Source organism: Myotis brandtii, unplaced genomic scaffold (genome assembly GCF_000412655.1).
Source record: "Myotis brandtii unplaced genomic scaffold, ASM41265v1 scaffold265, whole genome shotgun sequence".
In the NCBI taxonomy this organism is placed as follows: domain Eukaryota; kingdom Metazoa; phylum Chordata; class Mammalia; order Chiroptera; family Vespertilionidae; genus Myotis; species Myotis brandtii.
Window position 1 is genome coordinate 607536 of NW_005360086.1, and position 16828 is coordinate 624363.

At 53.0% G+C, this 16828-nt stretch overlaps 1 protein-coding gene and 1 pseudogene across 3 annotated transcripts in view; both read right to left on the minus strand.

Moving 5' to 3' along the window:
- Window positions 1-2705: 2705 nt before the first annotated feature.
- Window positions 2706-13611, minus strand: PHB (prohibitin). Of its 2 annotated transcripts, none has more exons than XM_014541159.1 (7): window positions 13363-13501; window positions 11184-11298; window positions 9462-9623; window positions 7162-7304; window positions 6876-6992; window positions 4626-4721; window positions 2706-3071 (listed from the first exon to the last, which is right to left on the minus strand). In XM_014541159.1, the coding sequence occupies exons 2-7, from the start codon at window positions 11269-11271 to the stop codon at window positions 2859-2861; spliced, it is 819 nt and encodes a 272-aa protein (XP_014396645.1). In that variant the 5' UTR covers window positions 11272-11298; window positions 13363-13501; the 3' UTR covers window positions 2706-2858. The 2 variants fall into 2 exon arrangements, with proteins under 2 accessions (XP_014396645.1, XP_014396644.1); XM_014541158.1 differs by lacking the exon at window positions 13363-13501 and adding an exon at window positions 13530-13611 and having other exon boundaries at window positions 2708-3071.
- A 2565-nt stretch (window positions 13612-16176) lies between these two features.
- Window positions 16177-16828, minus strand: part of LOC102244525 — a 59938-nt pseudogene continuing 59286 nt past the window's right edge. The window contains exon 3 of the transcript XR_001362486.1: window positions 16177-16824. The product of XR_001362486.1 is annotated as a CKLF-like MARVEL transmembrane domain-containing protein 7 pseudogene (transcript). The remainder of the gene's footprint in view (window positions 16825-16828) is intronic.

Here is a 16828-nt window from a genome sequence, read left to right on the forward strand (position 1 = left end):
GATCTGCTTTAGAAAACGAAGTTTGGAGCAGGATGAATGGGAGGCCTCCAGCGACCTCCCACCTAGGTCACTTTCAATTAGGGCGGGCTGCTGGCGGATGGCAAAGGTCAAGGGAGGTGCTATCTGCATAGCCCTGCGGATTGCTGGAATGTCCTATTAGAACTGTATTTGCTACGTTGGGATTTGACTAATATTTCCTTGTCTCTCCCTGTCTTTTGGATCAAGCCACTTGGCAGTGACCACAATACAACCCCCCCCCCCCCCCCCCCCCCCGAGAATTTATGTAAAGCAAGAAGGAAAAGGGCAACCCTTGGAGGGTTTTCTCTTCCTCCCTGTCCAGGGTCCACTGCCTGCTTAGTAAGAACCCCTTGGTGCCTGAACAAGGGAACTATTCAGCCTGACCCCAGGAGAGAGGAGACCTCCCTGCCTGCCCCTCCCCTGGCCAGGGCAGGACATGGATTTTGATCCACGGCCCAGAGGATCCCAAGCTGATAAAGGCTCATTGTGGCAGCTTCTGGAGAAACCCAGAGGCCATCAGGGGACTCTGGGGCTAAGCAGCCAGTTAACCGCCCTTGAACATTTGTGAAAAGAATTACTACTTGGCGGAAGTCGAAGCAGAATGAGGCCCCTGGGCTGCCACTGGCACCACCCATGGCAAGGAGACTAACAGCAAAACCAGCAGGAGCCGGGCCTGACAGCGAAGAGGCCAACCAGAGGCAGAAGGAACCCAGAAGCTGCGGAGGGCTCCCCTGCAGACACCTGCAGCCTGAAACCTGATCGCCCCACCAAATGCAAGAAACACAACTGCTCTCTTAAAATGGTCCCGGGAAAGAGAGGAGCCTCCTGCCCCTCCCTCCAAGAGCATCCGAAGCCATAAACGGCAGGAAAGAAGGACAGCTGTGGAATGGGCGTCGGCCTGGATCCGCTTTAGGAATTATGCTCTCTGCTCCAGTCTTGAATGTGTTTTCGAGTCCAGGCACCTTATCATTCGCAGGCCTCGCTGTTCTTACAGCAAAAACACGAAAGTAAGAAGGAAGATCCTGAGATAAATGACGCCGGGGAGGTGGCAGGGGGGTGGGCCGGACGGGAGGCTGGTGGGAGTATCGGCAGAATGCGGCTTTGGTGGGAGGTCTGAGGTTCAGCCGAGGGTCAGCAGCCCAGAGCACACTTGTCATTGGGGGGTGGCTGGGAAGGGCTTCAATCCCTGCTGAGAGGCCAGGTAGGGGAGCGGGGTGCGAAGATGGGAGCACTCGGTCCCTAGAACTATCTCTGTGCATTGTCTCCGCCTCCTCAGATGACAGCTGGCCCTGTCCCGTGGGAGGGAAATGCAGAATTGAGGTCAGAGGCCCTCGCCTTGGCCAGGTGCAGGTCCTGGGAGCAGAGGTTCAAGCAGTCAGTGCGCGCGCCCACTGCACGTCCTGGCTTCCGCTTTATTCCTAAAAGGATTGCACGTCTCATCTCTCAGTCGTAGCTCTGCTTTCCCTCCCTGCCACCTAAATGCAAAAACGTGGCCTCGCAAATGCCATTTCTACATCAAAGCACAGCAGAACAAGCCATCTCCACTCACAGCAGAGCCCCCGAAGCCACCTCGTGTACATAGAAACCAAACCAGGGCAGAGGGCTCACACTCATGTGTTTTGTGTCCTGTCAGGGGACTGATGCTGACAGTGCCGGGCAGGCCCACAACTCCCAGTTCGCAGTGGTACCAAAGCCTCAGAGGAGAGTCAATGACCCTGCACTCACCGGTACCTGAGAGCCCATCTCATGACAAACCTCACCTAACACCAGACATTCACTTCCGGTTGGGGATGGATCTAGAACACGGCCCTGAGTTTTCTGAAACTCGAGCATTTTCCGCCTTTCTGGAGATTTCGTCCCCGCTGGCCATGCACACATGTGCACACAGAAACTGCGGGAACACTCTGTTCAGATCCCACGGCTCCCAGACAGAAAAACAAGCCCAGAAGACGGAGCTGCGAGGTCTGGGTGTCATTTATTGACGGCAGTTTACACACATTGGCTCTCTCCCCAAGGCCGTTCCTTCAAAGCGCAGGCACAGCGCTGAGGAGGGCAGTCTCCCCGGAGCAGAGCCAGGAGCGCAGAACGCACGTCCCTGGCAGGCACGCCCAGCCCACAGGATGCAATCTTTCACGATGGAATTCCGCCGGGCATTTGAGACCGAGGTGGGGGTGGAGAGGAAGTCTTCCACGGACTCACATCTCAGTCCAGGCCTCCTCTCCCACTAGCCAAGTCCATCTCAGCTCAGGAGCCCCGGGGGGGAGCAGCAAATCCAGCCCACCCACCTGCACAGGGCAGATCCTCCATCCATGCCGGCCCCAGAGAGAATCAGCCTTATGGTAAGAGACAGACCGCTTCCTCTCTGACCCGCCCGGCACCTCTTCAGCTGGGTCTGCGCAGAACTGCTGGAAAACGGAGGCCTGCGTGCTCGGTTCAGCCGTGCGGCGTCTTCAAATCCTGGTAGACGGAGGGCTGCAGGCTACCGGTTTACTCAGGCTGACCACTGCGCTTCCCCAGCCCATCACACACACGACCTGCTTTTCTTCTGCCAATTGCCTCCGCCTAGGCTAGAGCTCCGCGGGCCCCCCATTGGGACAGGAGTCAAGCTGGTCTGCATAGGCACTTGGCAGTTTTGGGTAGGGAGGTGGGTCAAGAAAGTGGGTGGAAATGAGAACAAAAGAGTTTCATCTGATAAGAGTGATTAGAGAGCTGAAGTGATTTTACTTTTATTTCCTTCACGTTAAGCCAATCATGAAATTTCACAGTGATTCTGGGGCAGGGGCAGAAGGAACGTGATGTTCAGAATCCTCGGGGCCGAGCCGGTGCGGGCAGGGCAGGCCTCACTGGGGGAGCTGCAGGAGCACCGACTGCCCGGCCGGCAGGTAGGTGATGTTCCGAGAGCGGGAGAGCTGGTAGGCGATGTCCTCGGCGGCTTCCAGCTTGCGCAGCTCGATCAGGCCGTCGCCCGCAGTAGCAAGCGAGTTTGCGATCAGCTCGGCGGCTTTGGAGTCGCCCTCAGCAGAGATGATGGCTGCCTTCTTCTGCTGCTCGGCCTAAGATGGGGAGGTGGTGAGAGACAGAGACCACACCTCAGGGTGCTGGAGGGCAGGCCATAGCCTCGCAGGCCCGGGCTGGGCACCCTCACTGACTCCCCAAGGAACTCTGGGTATCTGCCTCCTCCTCCTCCGGATGGGGTCCACACGCACCGTGTGCCACCAATCCTCTCCTGTCCTGGACCGCCCACTTCTCATCACGTTAGGGATACATTCTGTCGGCTGCATAAACAGCTGTCTTTTTCCAAAGTCTTAATATTAACAGCAATCTAGTCCGGCCACGCTACGCTCAGCCAGAGCATCCCAGGCCAAGGAAAACAGAGCAAAAGGCAGAATCCCTGCTCAGGCTCCTCTTTCCCTCCAGTCCCAGGCCAAAGTGACTTTCACCAAAGCCAGCGTCGCTAAGCCGGAGAAGCAGGCGTGTGCGGCGCTCCCTGGAGCTGCCAGGAACCCAGGCGCCCAGGATGAGGTCTCCTGGGCTTGCCATCCTCCTACCAATAGGACCTCTATCGGCAATGCATGACCAATAAAATGAACACAACTTGGAAACTGCTAGGCTCTGTGACTATTCACTCAACAAATGTTTACTGAGCACCTAGTAGCTCCAGGCACATGTCTAAGGCTCCGGAGATAGGCAGTTTATATAAAGAGAGAGAGAGAAAAAAAAAGGTCCTGCTCAGAGAGTTTACATTCTCTAACATTAAATGCTCGCCACCCACATGTCCCTCTTTTCCCTCATTACAAGGACTAAGGGGTGTTGGATTAGAACAACGGTTTTCAGCCTTTTTCATCTCATGACACACATAAGCTAACCACTAGAATTCTACGGCACACCTTACCTTTTGGTGATCTGACAAAAAAAATAGGTATAATTTTGATTCATTCACACCAGATGGCTACTGTGTTGGCTGTCGTCATTTTCTTATTTGACACTCTAAGGGAAAAGAGGTCAGGGCCCTGACTAAATAGCCAGGCATTGCGTGCTTTCGACTCTGAGGTACACCGCTCGGAAATCGCTGGATTAGAATGCCAATGCCAATGCCAGAGAACGAGTGGGGGGAAGGAATAAATACACCTTTGCAGAGACCGGGAAGACCGGGCTGCTATGCAAATACACTGTGTCCCTCACACGCTGACACATCTGGATGGGCTTAGCGTTTGAACAAACCCAGTGACGACAGAGCATCTGGTGCAACATTTGATCCTTTTCGCTGTCAGCTTTCACTGTGTAACTACGGTTAAAAATGACCTCTCAGCGAAGCTGAAAATATGCCAGGAGAAAAACATTTTTATTTGTAGAAAGTGTTTTTGATCTTAGGGAAGTGGAGGGAAAAAAATGGCCCTTCAGTGATTTGGGAATGTAACTTCACATAATCCCTGACTAGCCCCCAAAGACTCTGGGACCAGTTGCAGGAGGACGGTCCCTTCCATCCCCTTCCAATGATCCCGGAAGGAGAGATGACAGATGATGAATTTCCAGGCCACCCAGCAAACGGGGAGGCCGAGCGCAGGAGAAAAGGGAGAGGGGCTCCTGCCATCTGGCCGAACGCTCACCTTTTCCACCACAAATCTGGCCCTTTCCGCTTCCTGCTGGGCCACCTGTTTGGCTTCTACTGCTTCTGTGAACTCCTTCCCGAAGGTCAGATGCGTCTAAAGGGAGAGAGCGAGTGCAAGATGAGGCGGTGTAATTGCTCAGACAGCGTGGCTGCGAGGCCCCCGCGGCCGCTGGAGGGAAAGGCCAGGAATGGCTCTAGCAGCTGGAGGCTTCGTGAGGCCAGATCCCCCTCCACCTCCATAGCTGTGTCCAAACTAGGTTACACCCGGAGCCCTCGGCTGCCCCTCTGCTCCCGTACATCATGCTGTCCCCCTCAGTGCGACCATCTCAGACGGAAAACGGCCCACAGGCACTGAAGGTATCTATTCAACTGACCACCTCCCTAGAGAAGGAGACCTGTGGGTCCCAGCACCCCCACCATGACCAGCGCTCTCAGAAGGCCCTTTGATGCCCCTGGGGAGGCCAGGTGGAGCCCCCGAGAGGGAGGGATGCAGCTGGTTCTCAGGGGTTCTCAGGGCTAACCAGCCCCCTTCCTTCCCACAGCACCTCCACCACCAAACAGGAAGGGGATGGGAGAACGTGGGACGCACATCAGGGTGTTCCCGGTGTGAGCGCTTCTGGTAAAGGGTTTAGAAGAGAGAGAAGGCAGCTAAAGCTATTGCTTAGGAAGAAGGTTTAAAATTCGGATTACCCAGACGTCCCCTAAGAACATAAATAACTGAGACTTGGCCGAAGTGACTGCCTCTACTGATCGTGCAAACAAAGGGAACAGATCTCAGAATGCCTAATGGCGAGTCTAGAAATGATTTACTTATCAACTTTTTTATGAAAAAGGAAGAAATAAAGGGAAAAGTAGCTTTGGTTTTGCTATCAAATTCTACTGTTTTTATTTCCTCCTCCACTCTCCCAACCTCTGCTTTTTTTAAAGCATCAGTAACTCAAGTTTCCTCCTGGAGAGTCAATCCTAGTCTCACTGCCTTCCAGAACCGTGAACACTCCTGACGCTTACGCTGCAGCTGTTCTACTTTGCCTGCTCCGTTTCTGGACTCTTGGTCAACGTTTGGGGAAGAAAAAGCAATCCTGAGAGATGAGAAATGAAATGTGCAATTAAGGAATAAGTTTTCTTTCTAAAAGGGCCAGCTGAGGGCAGCAAATTCCCCATGAAATCTAATTTCTTCTCACACCTCTTAGATATGGTTTCTTGTGGTCAGCCCACATTTCCCCAGAATGGAGCATGTGGTTAAAGTCTCACAAAAGGCCAAGCTTCTCCTTGGGTTTTTACTTAGCATTTTCCCACAGCCGAGGTGCGCGGGTTAACAGTGAGAACCGGAGGAATTACTAGTCAGAGGAGCCAAATGGCTGCAGCCTGGAATCTCGCCAGTAGAGGGAGCCCACGGGCCCTTCCATGGCGGGCAATGGATGCAAGGTGGAGCCATGCCCTGCAGCGAGCACTGGGTGTTGGAGTGTGATGTTTAAACAGCTGCACAGATGCTGAGGGGGAAAGGGTGCCTTTGCCTAGCGATGCACAGGAGAACCGAACAGGAAACACGACCTCACTACCTGAACAAATCACTCCAAATGGTTTTTCCCACGAATCTAGAAACATGACCCTCCCCCTCGCCCCCTCCATCTGAAATGCTACTCCGCCTGTATTGCTTTCCGTCTGACTTACGGCGTTTAGCGTATATAAACACACAGATATGCAGTCTCAGGCCTCGGAGACGTCCCTCACACCCATACCAGGCGTTGGGGAGCAGAACCCTTCATTTACACGCTATCACCTTTCACTGGGGGTTCCCACAGCTCACGTCACTGAGTTTCAGACCCTAAGTGCCGGGAAATGCCCACGGGTCCGGCTGGGAGGTCTGCGCTGGGGAGAGAGACTGTCCGAGTGTTCTCCGGTCTCACCGGGCAGTTTCCTCCTGTGTCAGACGGTCAACAAGGCACCGCTTCCCGGGGAGCTCTGGGGAGCAGGCACAGCCAGTCATGGTTTGGGATGGTGAAAACGCTCGTGGTTAGGTCACCCCCTGGGCAGCGCCAGAAGTCAAGAGTGTGTGGCCGAGGTGAGGGAAAGAGGCCTTGCTGAACACAAGCCCAAGGAGAGGGCCTCACACGGCAAGAAGTTCCCACACTTTCAAGTCTCACGTCTAGGAACGTGGAAGGCAGGACCCAACAGCGTCTCCCAGGAACGGAGCCAGGCACCCCAGCACGCACCGGGCCCCTCCCTGCAGGCTCCGCAAGGGTCTTACCAAGGACACGTCATCCAGGATGAGCCCGAAGGTCGCCGCGCGCTCCGTCAGGTCGTCGCTCACCTGCCTGGAGACCAGCTCTCTCTGGGTGATGAGTTCTCCAGCGTCAAAGCGAGCCTGGTTCCAGGGGAGGGCAGAGCAGCCGGTCAGGACAGTGAGGGAGCAGAAAAGGAACCAGAAAACCACCAGCCACATCCCCACCCGCCTCCTGCCACGCTCTTCCCGCCCCTCAGTGACCGCTCGGGGGCCACACTCTCAGCTCGGGGCGCAGGCCCTGTCCACTTACCACCACCGACTTGAGGATCTCTGTGGTGATGGACGGCAGCACCCGCTCGTCGTAGTCCTCGCCGATGCTGGTGAAGATGCGGGGAAGCTGGCTAGCGACCGGGCGGAAGAGGATGCGCAGGGTGATGTTGACATTCTGCAAATCTTCGGGCAGGGAGGGGGAAATGCTGGAGTTAGAAATAAAACTCACAGTGGCCTCCGAGGGGACCGCCTACCCCCAATTTGCTACAATTTATAGAGCTGCTAATCCGAGAGGGCATGGAGCAAAGATGTCTGGGTTCTTTGGTAGAGAACCCAGCAGAGCACCAGTGAGGAACCTCTTAAAGGCGTCCGGTGACCACGGCTTTTCCGTGCGTCCTGAATGCCCCCCGATATAAGCAACTGGTGCTATGGGGTGTCTGGAACACGGGATGTTTTAAGGAAACAGGGCAACGCTAAGAATTCTAGGGCGAGGCCTTTCCAAGGCCTGGTGCACGTGACCCAGGTCAGGAGCATGCTTTGGAGGGATTACCGTGGGCCCAGCAGAAATAGTCCACTTTGGACGGAACCAATAGTCCAAAGGCCTGGGCCGCAGTCCCACTCTGCTGGTTACTAATTATCCGACTCCGCTAAGCTTTAGCCAACCTCAACTTAGTTCTCTAAGAACAGGGATGATTTCATCTGACTTCCAGGCACGTTGAAGGAAACGAACAGAGAAGACATACAAACATGCGGTCAAACGGAACAGATGTAAGAGGCCAGGATCATCTACTGCAGCGGTTCTCAACCTGTGGGTTGCGACCCCTTTGGCGGTCGAACGACCCTTTCACAGGGGTCGCCTTAAGACCATCCTGCATATCAGATATTTACATTACGATCCATAACAGTAGCAACATTACAGTTATGAAGTAGCAATGGAAATAATTTTATGGTTGGGTCACAACATGAGGAACTGTATTTAAAGGGCCAGAAGGTTGAGAACCACTGATCTACTGGTTCAGCTCACCTCTCATTCCCCAGGCAAAGGACCAAGGAGGGAAACACAAGCCAGGCCTGCTCGGAGCTGACGCACGGTCACAGCTGGCTCGCAGTCAACAAGAATATGGACCAAGCACCCCTGGGACAGTGGAACCAGGCAAGGGAAGTGGGAAATGCATAACACAAGCCCCTGATCTCTGGAGTCCCTCCCAACAGTTCTGAAGCTAGGTACAGGAAGTATCCTTAGAACAACTGCAAAACAGCAGAGAAGAAATCCCCAAGAGGTGGGAAGTTGAGACCTAGGCTTTTAAGTTAGAGTTCTGTTTCTCGATGAACCCCACCCCACCTCTGATTTCCTCTGTGGAAGCAGGCAAGCCAGGCCCTCACAGGAGGCCCCTTCCTCTCCCTGGCCAGGGGCTACGGGACAGACGATGCCCTACCGACTTACCCTCCGTCCTCTGCCCGACACGCCGCTCACTCTAAAGTCCCAGTTCAGACAGAAGCTCCTCATGGGAGCCTGCCCGACCCCTGGTGGGCTAGCCGCCCCCCTCTCTGCTCCCGACTCGCCGTATAACCTCGGCTCCGGTGCTCACTACACTATACCTGTCTGTGCACATCTCTATCTCCCTAGCTGGACAGAGCTCCTTAGGGCCCCTGCTTTAGTCATCTCTGAACTAGCCCCAGCCCCTGCCCAGCAAAAAGCCAGGCACAGTCACAGCAAGTGCACACCAGCGGAGGAAGGCATCGAGGGTGACCCCGACATCCGCGTGACCCTTTCCTCTCGCTGTGTGGACGTGTGGCTGCTGAGCTGGCACCTGCTACGCCACTTCCTGCCTGAGCACCTCTATGAGCAGGATGGGGGGGGGGGGGGGGGGACAAGGACAGCAACTCGTTTTAGGCTCCCACTGCATAGCCAGTGGCGTGTCAGACACCAGGACACAGCTCCCAGGGAAGTGGGCCTCCGCCTGTGAGAACGACGGGAGGGCAGCGCTGCCGCACAGAGGCCTTGGGAAGTCAGGCAAAGGGTGAGTCAGCTTCGAGGCAAACAGAGCCGCCCGATGGGTTTATCCAGGGATCCTGGGGAAGAAGAGCCAATGGGAGGGAGCAAGGGCATCCTCAGATTTCTTTCCAATTGGGTCACAATGTGACTCTTGAAACAGATCTTTGTGTGTTTCTTTAAATGTGCGCAGTTGTCTGTGTACCTTAAGTATGTATTTCTTGCTATGACTCCAGGTACCACTCTCCAGGGAAAAGATGCCAGGAATTCTTATGTGAAGTTCAACCTCTTGTGGATCCCACAGCAGCCCTTCCACCCTCTCTCCCGAACCCACAGGCGAGACTCACCTTTGCTACCAGTGATGACGGGCACGTTACGGGGTCGAGAGCGGCAATCAAAGATAATCGGTTTCTGTACCCAAGGGATGAGGAAGTGAGTCCCTTCCCCCACCACGATGTCCTGCACGCCACGGAACCGGTCGAAGATGACAGCTCTGTGCCCAGCATCCACTAGGAATGAGGATAGCGATGGGTCAGGAAATTCCTCTCACCCGTTCACCGAAAGAATCACGCCCTGGAAAGGGTCTTGGTGCTTTCTGTTCATGTATTAAGTCTCCCCTCTCCTGCTCCATCTTCCCGCACTTCTGGTCTCCAGAGGCTTCTAATAGCTACGAATCTAAGCAATCACTTCCTGTCCCATGTGTCTCCCCAAGGACCTTGCTAATAGGTCCTCAACATCCTTTCTCCTGGAAACAGTTGGCTGCTGATTTTCTGATTAACCACCCCATCCCCAAACTCCCATCAACACATATCCAGAAATCACCTCCCGAAACTTCTTTCTAAAACTCCCCAAAGTCTTCACTGTTATCACAGTTCAACCTGGTTCCAATTTTACCTCGTGTCCCAGAAGCAGCACGCCCACTATGAGAACCCTAAAATCCAGGTGTCACTCTTTCTTTCCAAAAGCTTTTTTTTTCCCCTAAGGTTTTGAGGGGTTGTAGAGCTGTCTTGTTGAGAAATTGGTGATGGTGATTACTGTATAATTATGCAGGGATGAATGACCACAAAGATCAGAGTGGCCCTAGCTGGTTGCTCAGTGGTTAGAGCATCGGCCCACGAACTGAATGGTTGCAGGTGCAATTCTGGTCAAGGGCACCTACCTCAGTTGCAGGATCAACCCCCAGTGCCCCAGGGGCACATGCAGGAGGCAACCAATCGATGTGTCTCTCTGTCTCCCTCCCTCCCTTCCACTCGCTCTAAAGATCAATGGAGAAAATATCCTCAGGGGAGGATTAATAAAACACGGACACTGACCAAACAACACACCAAAAAGGTCAGAGTGTAAAGCTATGCCATGTAAGCCAAGCGGGCTTTTCTGATCGGCTGCTTTATGGACATTATCGTTGGTCCAAACAGCTCCACTCTGAAATTAACCCTCGTCGGACATCACCTATGTCACACACGAGGTGAGTCCGTCTACTGCTGCTTGCCAACAGTGAAAGCTAGAGAATTTCACAGCTGGAGGGGGGCTTAGAGATAACCTAGTTCAATCCCACTGCTGGACCAGGTCTCCCAGCAAAGTGGAAGAACAGCCAGCTCAACCCCCTGCCACCGTGTTCAAAGCCGGGCAGTGCACCTCAAAGCTATTTTCTCTGCAGTGACCCAGCTGCAGCAGAGCACAGCTCCTGCTCAGCACAAGGTCACCGCGGGCCTACAGCTCCTGCTGAGTCTTCCCACGGGCAGAAGAGAACAAATGAGATCTCCATTTCAGCGCGACAGCAATATCCTGGCCGTCCGCTGCAGCATCCGGGGGTGCAGCATCCCTTCAAATGAACTAGCGCAGCTGGAAACATCCAACCAGCAACCAGACTGGGAGGCTCCTTGTGAAGAAAGGCTCCGAGAGAACCTCTGGCTAAAAGGACAGGGGCTCTGACGACAGTGTAACCGTATGGTGTGGGACGGCAGTGAGCCGTCTCGGTCACAAACACATTCACATTCGGCAGCGCTGCCACCTGGTGTGTTCCGTGAGCTGTGCCGACGAACAGAAGCCCTCCAGCAAAGGAGCCTCACCATTATACAAGGCCGAGTTCACCACGCCTCCCGCAACGGCTAAGGCCAGGCCAAACTTGCCAATGGATTCAAACACTTTGGCAGCCATGTCTCCTTCTGCTGGACCCACGCACACCTAAGAGGGTAAAAACAAAAACAAATAAAACAACTTGCTCCCCAAATCCTCAGAGAGTGCTCTCTGCCACACAATATCCACTTCTCCAGCTGGCTGTTTACTCCCCATTCCTGGAAAACTGGCGAATCAACTCCTCTGCTTTTTTCTTTTTCCACCACTTAAGAAGAGGGGTCTGGAGCACTTGGTTAACACACGGGGCTGAGGCATGTGCTCGATACCCACAGGGAACTTAGTACCACACTAAACCACCCTCCCATCTTCTGGACAAACAGACCCCAAGAGAGGCTGTGAGGCTGGTTCTGTGCAATTTTGGTTTAGAAAAATAACTCAAAGTGAGCCAGGCCAGTAAGCCAGGACAAGTGAAATAGGGAAACTGAGGTAGGTAGCTAAACAAACTGACAGAACAATTTGCAAGATACGGAAGGTCACCTCCCTAGAAATAACATCTAGGCCTCAGTTGTATTTCGGCTCCAGACCCGGAAAAGCAGCAAAACCAGGTGGGTGATACCAAGACCAGCTGCACTGATTAAGGACCCCCTGCCCTGACACTGACCAATCAGTGAACGCCACGACCCTGACAGAGCACCTAGAAAACTGGTGAATATTCTGTTAAAACCCTCCCGACACCTCCCCGAAGATACTTGCCTGCAAGAGAGAAATAAAAGCCTCAAGACGAAGGACCCAGCGCATGCTCTCCTTCTGGGGAGCAGCCCCACCATTCCCTTTTTGCTCTTCTTCCCCCACAGGCATGCATCTTCTAAACCAGTGGTTCTCAACCTTCTGGCCCTTTAAATACAGTTCCTCATGTTGTGACCCAACCATAAAATTATTTTCGTTGCTACTTCATAACTGTAATGTTGCTACTGTTATGAATCGTAATGTAAATATCTGATAATGCAGGATGGTCTTAGGCGACCTCTGTGAAAGGGTCGTTCGACCGCCAAAGGGATCGCAGAGCACACCTAGAAAACATGAATGTTCTGCTGAAACTCTCCCCTGAGACATTCCCTAAGATTTCCACCTGCAAGAGAGAAGTAAAAGCCTCAAGACAAAGGACCCCAAATGTGCTCTCCCACTGGGGAGTGTGTCCTCCGCCCCTGCCGTTCCCTTTCTTCTCTTCTTCCCCCACAGACATGCATCTCCTAAATCCTAAAGGTCCAATACTTGCAATGTGGGGAGCAATGGGCAGCATCAGCTCATCTCAGGCTAGTCCCTTGAAGCTGTTCCCAAGGCCCCCTTTTCTCTGACTTCCCAGAGAGCTAGGGCAGCCCAGCCTCGGCTCTCCTGTTGCTTCTTCTCAGCTCAGCCCTTTCTCGTTCTACTGTCCCCAGCTTTACTAAATGTTCCCTCACAGTCACCTGGACTCATGCTGGGAAATTTTTTCTGCACCAAGAACCCACACAGTAGGGGCTGGTCCTGCGCAGACTGGCCCAGGGTCAGGTCCTCTTTCCGGTAACAAACGAGTGTGCTACACAGTGATTCCCACAGCAAAAATAGCGAATCGCTAACCTTTCTATCAGAAGGTCTTCTAACGGCAATTTATCTAACCCTCACACCAACCCCTATGACAGATAGATTACTACAGGTGAGGAAACTGAGGCACACGGTGAGGTTACACGGGGAGCCCAGGATCACACAGCTATTACGTGGCAGAACCAGGATGAGGACCCACAGGTCGAATTCTAGGAGGCACAGCTCAGCTCCTCATCGTACGGCTTCCCAACAGCAGGTATTAAGAATGACCTGGTGTGGGAGCGACAGCTGGATGACATTCTGGAACCACATAACGAAGAGTAAGTGGGCAGGTGGGCTGAGCGGGTGGGCGGGAGCGCGCCCGACCGAATAGAAGCCACTGCAGCACTTAACTTCCCAACGCTCCGCACCATGGTCGCCGTCCGCTTCAGCCTCAAAGCCTCCCTCGTTCCCTCCGGGCCAGAGCCTACCCGATCGCTCCTCGGGCATTTAAACATCCCTTTCCCAATGCCAGGACGCCCAGCCCTGACCACTCAGCCTTTCCACTGCTTACCGCTTCTGGATCATTCCTCACCCTGCCCCCATACACACCTCCCTCACTCTACGCAACTCCTGGCTCGTCCTGGGCTCGCCCCGTACCCGCTTCCCGCGAGGCGGACCCGCGCATACACGCCGCTCTCCCCAGGTGCTAATGGGAGTGCAGGGAGGGACTGCAGAGTTGCCCAAAGCGGACCACAGCCGTACCCCTCCATTCTCACCTGCTTCTACTCTGACCTCCACAAGCCTTCCCCAGCCACACGTACTGCGCACGCGCCAGGCGGCTCCTCCTCTTCCCCGCCCTCTTTCCAAGATCCGCGCCTCCGATTGGTCGGGAATAGCGCTGTGCATTCTGGGAAGGGTGGCTTTCCGCCTCGTCCTGGTTTCAGGGCTCTTAGCAGATGAACTACAATTCCCAAAAAGCCATGCAACGGCTGACCCGCGCTGAAAAGCCTTTCTCTTTCGTGTTTAACGCCGTGAGGCTGCCGCAAAGCCTTTTGGGGGCTGTAGTTTCTTGGGGGATAAATGCACGTGCCTATTGATGCTAGAACCTCCTGGAAGATGGGCCTTGTAAAAAGTAGTTAGGTCTGCAGCTAATGGCAGGGATGGACTGGGAAAATAGAGAGCTGATGGAAGCATGGGTGGGCACCTTGGAGAAACTTGTGGTGAAATAACTGTTGGGGTGAGAGACCCTGAAGGAAAACAAGAGGTGATCTTCATTCCACAGCCCTGCCTGGAAACGTCCTGAGAGTCCTGGAACATTGATTACCAGAACCATAAAGAACCTTAGGCCCTGACGGGTGTGGCTCAGTTGGTTGAGCGTTATCTGATGCACGAAAAGGTCCCCAGCTGGATTCCTAGTCAGGGCACATACCCAGGCTGCAGGTTCCATCCCTGGTCAGGGCTCCTACAGGAGGCAACTGATAGATGTTTCTCTCTCTCTCTCTCTCTCTCTCTCTCTCCTGCTCCCCCTTCCTCTCTCTCTGAAGTCAATAAAAACATATTTAAAAGGCGCCCAGGAAGCATCTGGACTAGAAAAGGAGGTCCAGAGAGAGGAAGGGATATATTCAAGGTCAACCATGCATTTAGAAAAGGGGCTTGGCTTAGAGTCCAGATTTTCTCATGGACAGAATGTTTTTAAAACTCATTTGGAAAAGTTACAAGAAGAGTACAAAAAACTCATGTATCCTTCACTCAAAATCATCAACTGCTAAAAATCTGCTCCATTTGCTTTATCATCTGCTCCTTCCCTCTCTACTTCCCTCCCTCCTCATCCTCTCTGTCTCTCTCTCATCTACCTTCTGCATTCTATTTTTGTCCATTGACCCAATAATGAACATTATAGTAACCCTCCCACACACACAGGATACAATCTAAGATTAGGTACTGCATTCATTTCTCATGTCTCTTTAGTCTCCTTTAATGCAAAAAATTTCCTCAGTCTTCCTGTCTTTTATTACATTAAAAAGAAGAAGAAGAAGGATCTTGTTCATTTGGGGTTTGTCTGATGGTTCCTCATGATTAGATTCAGGTTTGGCATTCTTAGCTGGGATACTAACTAAGTCGTGTATGGATATTAAATTTTTATGAAACCTGGTTCATTTCTGGATTCTAGTAGGATTGGATTCTTTCAGCTTATTTTTCCTGTATTTCTCTCCTCTTCTCTTTGTCCCCATTTGGCACAATCAAATAATCAGAGATCTTTTTCCTGTATTTCTCTTCTCTTTGTCCCCTTCTTTGTCCCCATTTGGCACAATCAAATAATCAGAGATATCAAAGGCAGCATTCTTCAGGTGATATGGGTTTGCCCTAACCAACCACATTTTTCCCTCTCACTACTAGAATGCAAACTATGAGAGCTGAAAGTTTATTCTATTCTCAGAACATAGAATACTGCTCGACACACAGTGTCAAGTTTTGGGGTTTTGGTTAATTTAGGGCCTCAACAAGGCCATCAATGATGCAGAGTCTTTCCATCTTTAAGTCTGCCATCTTCAGGTATTGACTTTTGTCCTCATAATTGTCCCCTAAAGGTCACAAGATGACTGCAGAAGGTCCAGGCTTAATGTTCTCACACCACATTAACCAAAGGCCAGAAGGCAGGAAAAGGGCACGTTACACTTTGGGTCCCCTTATAAGAGCTATGTAAAGTTTCCCAGAAACACCCACCAGACATCCCCTTATGTGTTGTTGAGCAGGGTTTTATCATCTGCCCACTTCTGACCATTGGCAAAAGAATGACATTGCCTTGTTGGGACTTAACAAATCAAGAGTCAACCTTTGGGATTGGGGAGGGCTTGGCTTCTCCTAAACCACATGACTGCCCAAACCATAACAAATCAAAATGGTGTTTTGTTAGCAAGGAACAGGATGGAAAGAAGGGATGTTGGAATTGCAACCAACGATGTCTGCCACCAGGGCTCTATTTGGGACCAGCTGGTCAATGAGGCCTCTATGAGGAGATGATGTTTAAGGTAAGATCTAAAGAAGTGAGACATGGAAAAGTTTGGGTGGGGTGGGAGGAGAGCATTCAAGGGGGAACAGCACATGCATTTCTTTTTTTTTTTTTTTTTTTAAGTAATATTTTATTTTAAAAAAAACACCACACACACACACACACACACACACACACACACACACACACACAGCTCACGAGGCAGAGCCAGGAAAGGAGACTGAGATCTCGTCTTTGGGGCCAGGCTGACCACAGAGTGCTTCTCTTCCACAGCCGGCCTCACGTGAAGAAAGAGAGCAGATGCCCAAGCTGATAAATTAGGCGAAAGCTTGGTTTTTACGGGGAGACTTAAGGCAGCACCACTCCCGCGACGAGTGGGATTTGTGCAGGAGCATCCAGAAACCTCTCCGTTGTGTTAGGTGTGGGCACCAGTCCCGGAGGCCGTTTGAAAAGCAGGAGGCAGAGACCAGATTTCCCTGGAGCTGCTTTTCTTTCCCGGACGAGGAGAATGTTCTCCGAGGAGAATAGGCCGGAGAGAGAGGTCCGGAGCAGCTCGGGAGCCCAGGAGGGAGGAGAAGGCCCGCCGTGCCCGCCAGCCGGGCAGGGCAGGGCTTTGGCAACAGAACACAGGTTCGGAAGTCTCTCTTGAGGTCACTGGTCCGCGGGTCCTCCTGCCTGCGGGGCCACACGTCCGGCAGGGCCTCCTGCGGGCCTGGAGGCCGCGGTGTCCTCAGACGGCTGCATCTGTGGACTGGGTCACACAAGAGATCTTGTAGGACAGCCACACGCTCGCCAGGCAGAGGAAGGTGGCCACGAAGCAAAAGATCGACAGGGACCAGCTGATGCAGGTGAGCACACAGTAGAGGTGGACCAGGTAGAAGGCGAGGATCATGATCAAGTTGCAGATGGTGACCACTTCGAAGTATCTGTAGGCGCTCTGGCTGATCCATGGAGAGCTCCTCACGCAGATGAAGGCGATCAGCAGGCTGACCATCTGCACCACTTTCAGCAGGGCCCCGTGGGTGCGGGGGTAGACCGGGTCCACCAGCCCCTCCGAGGCCCTGG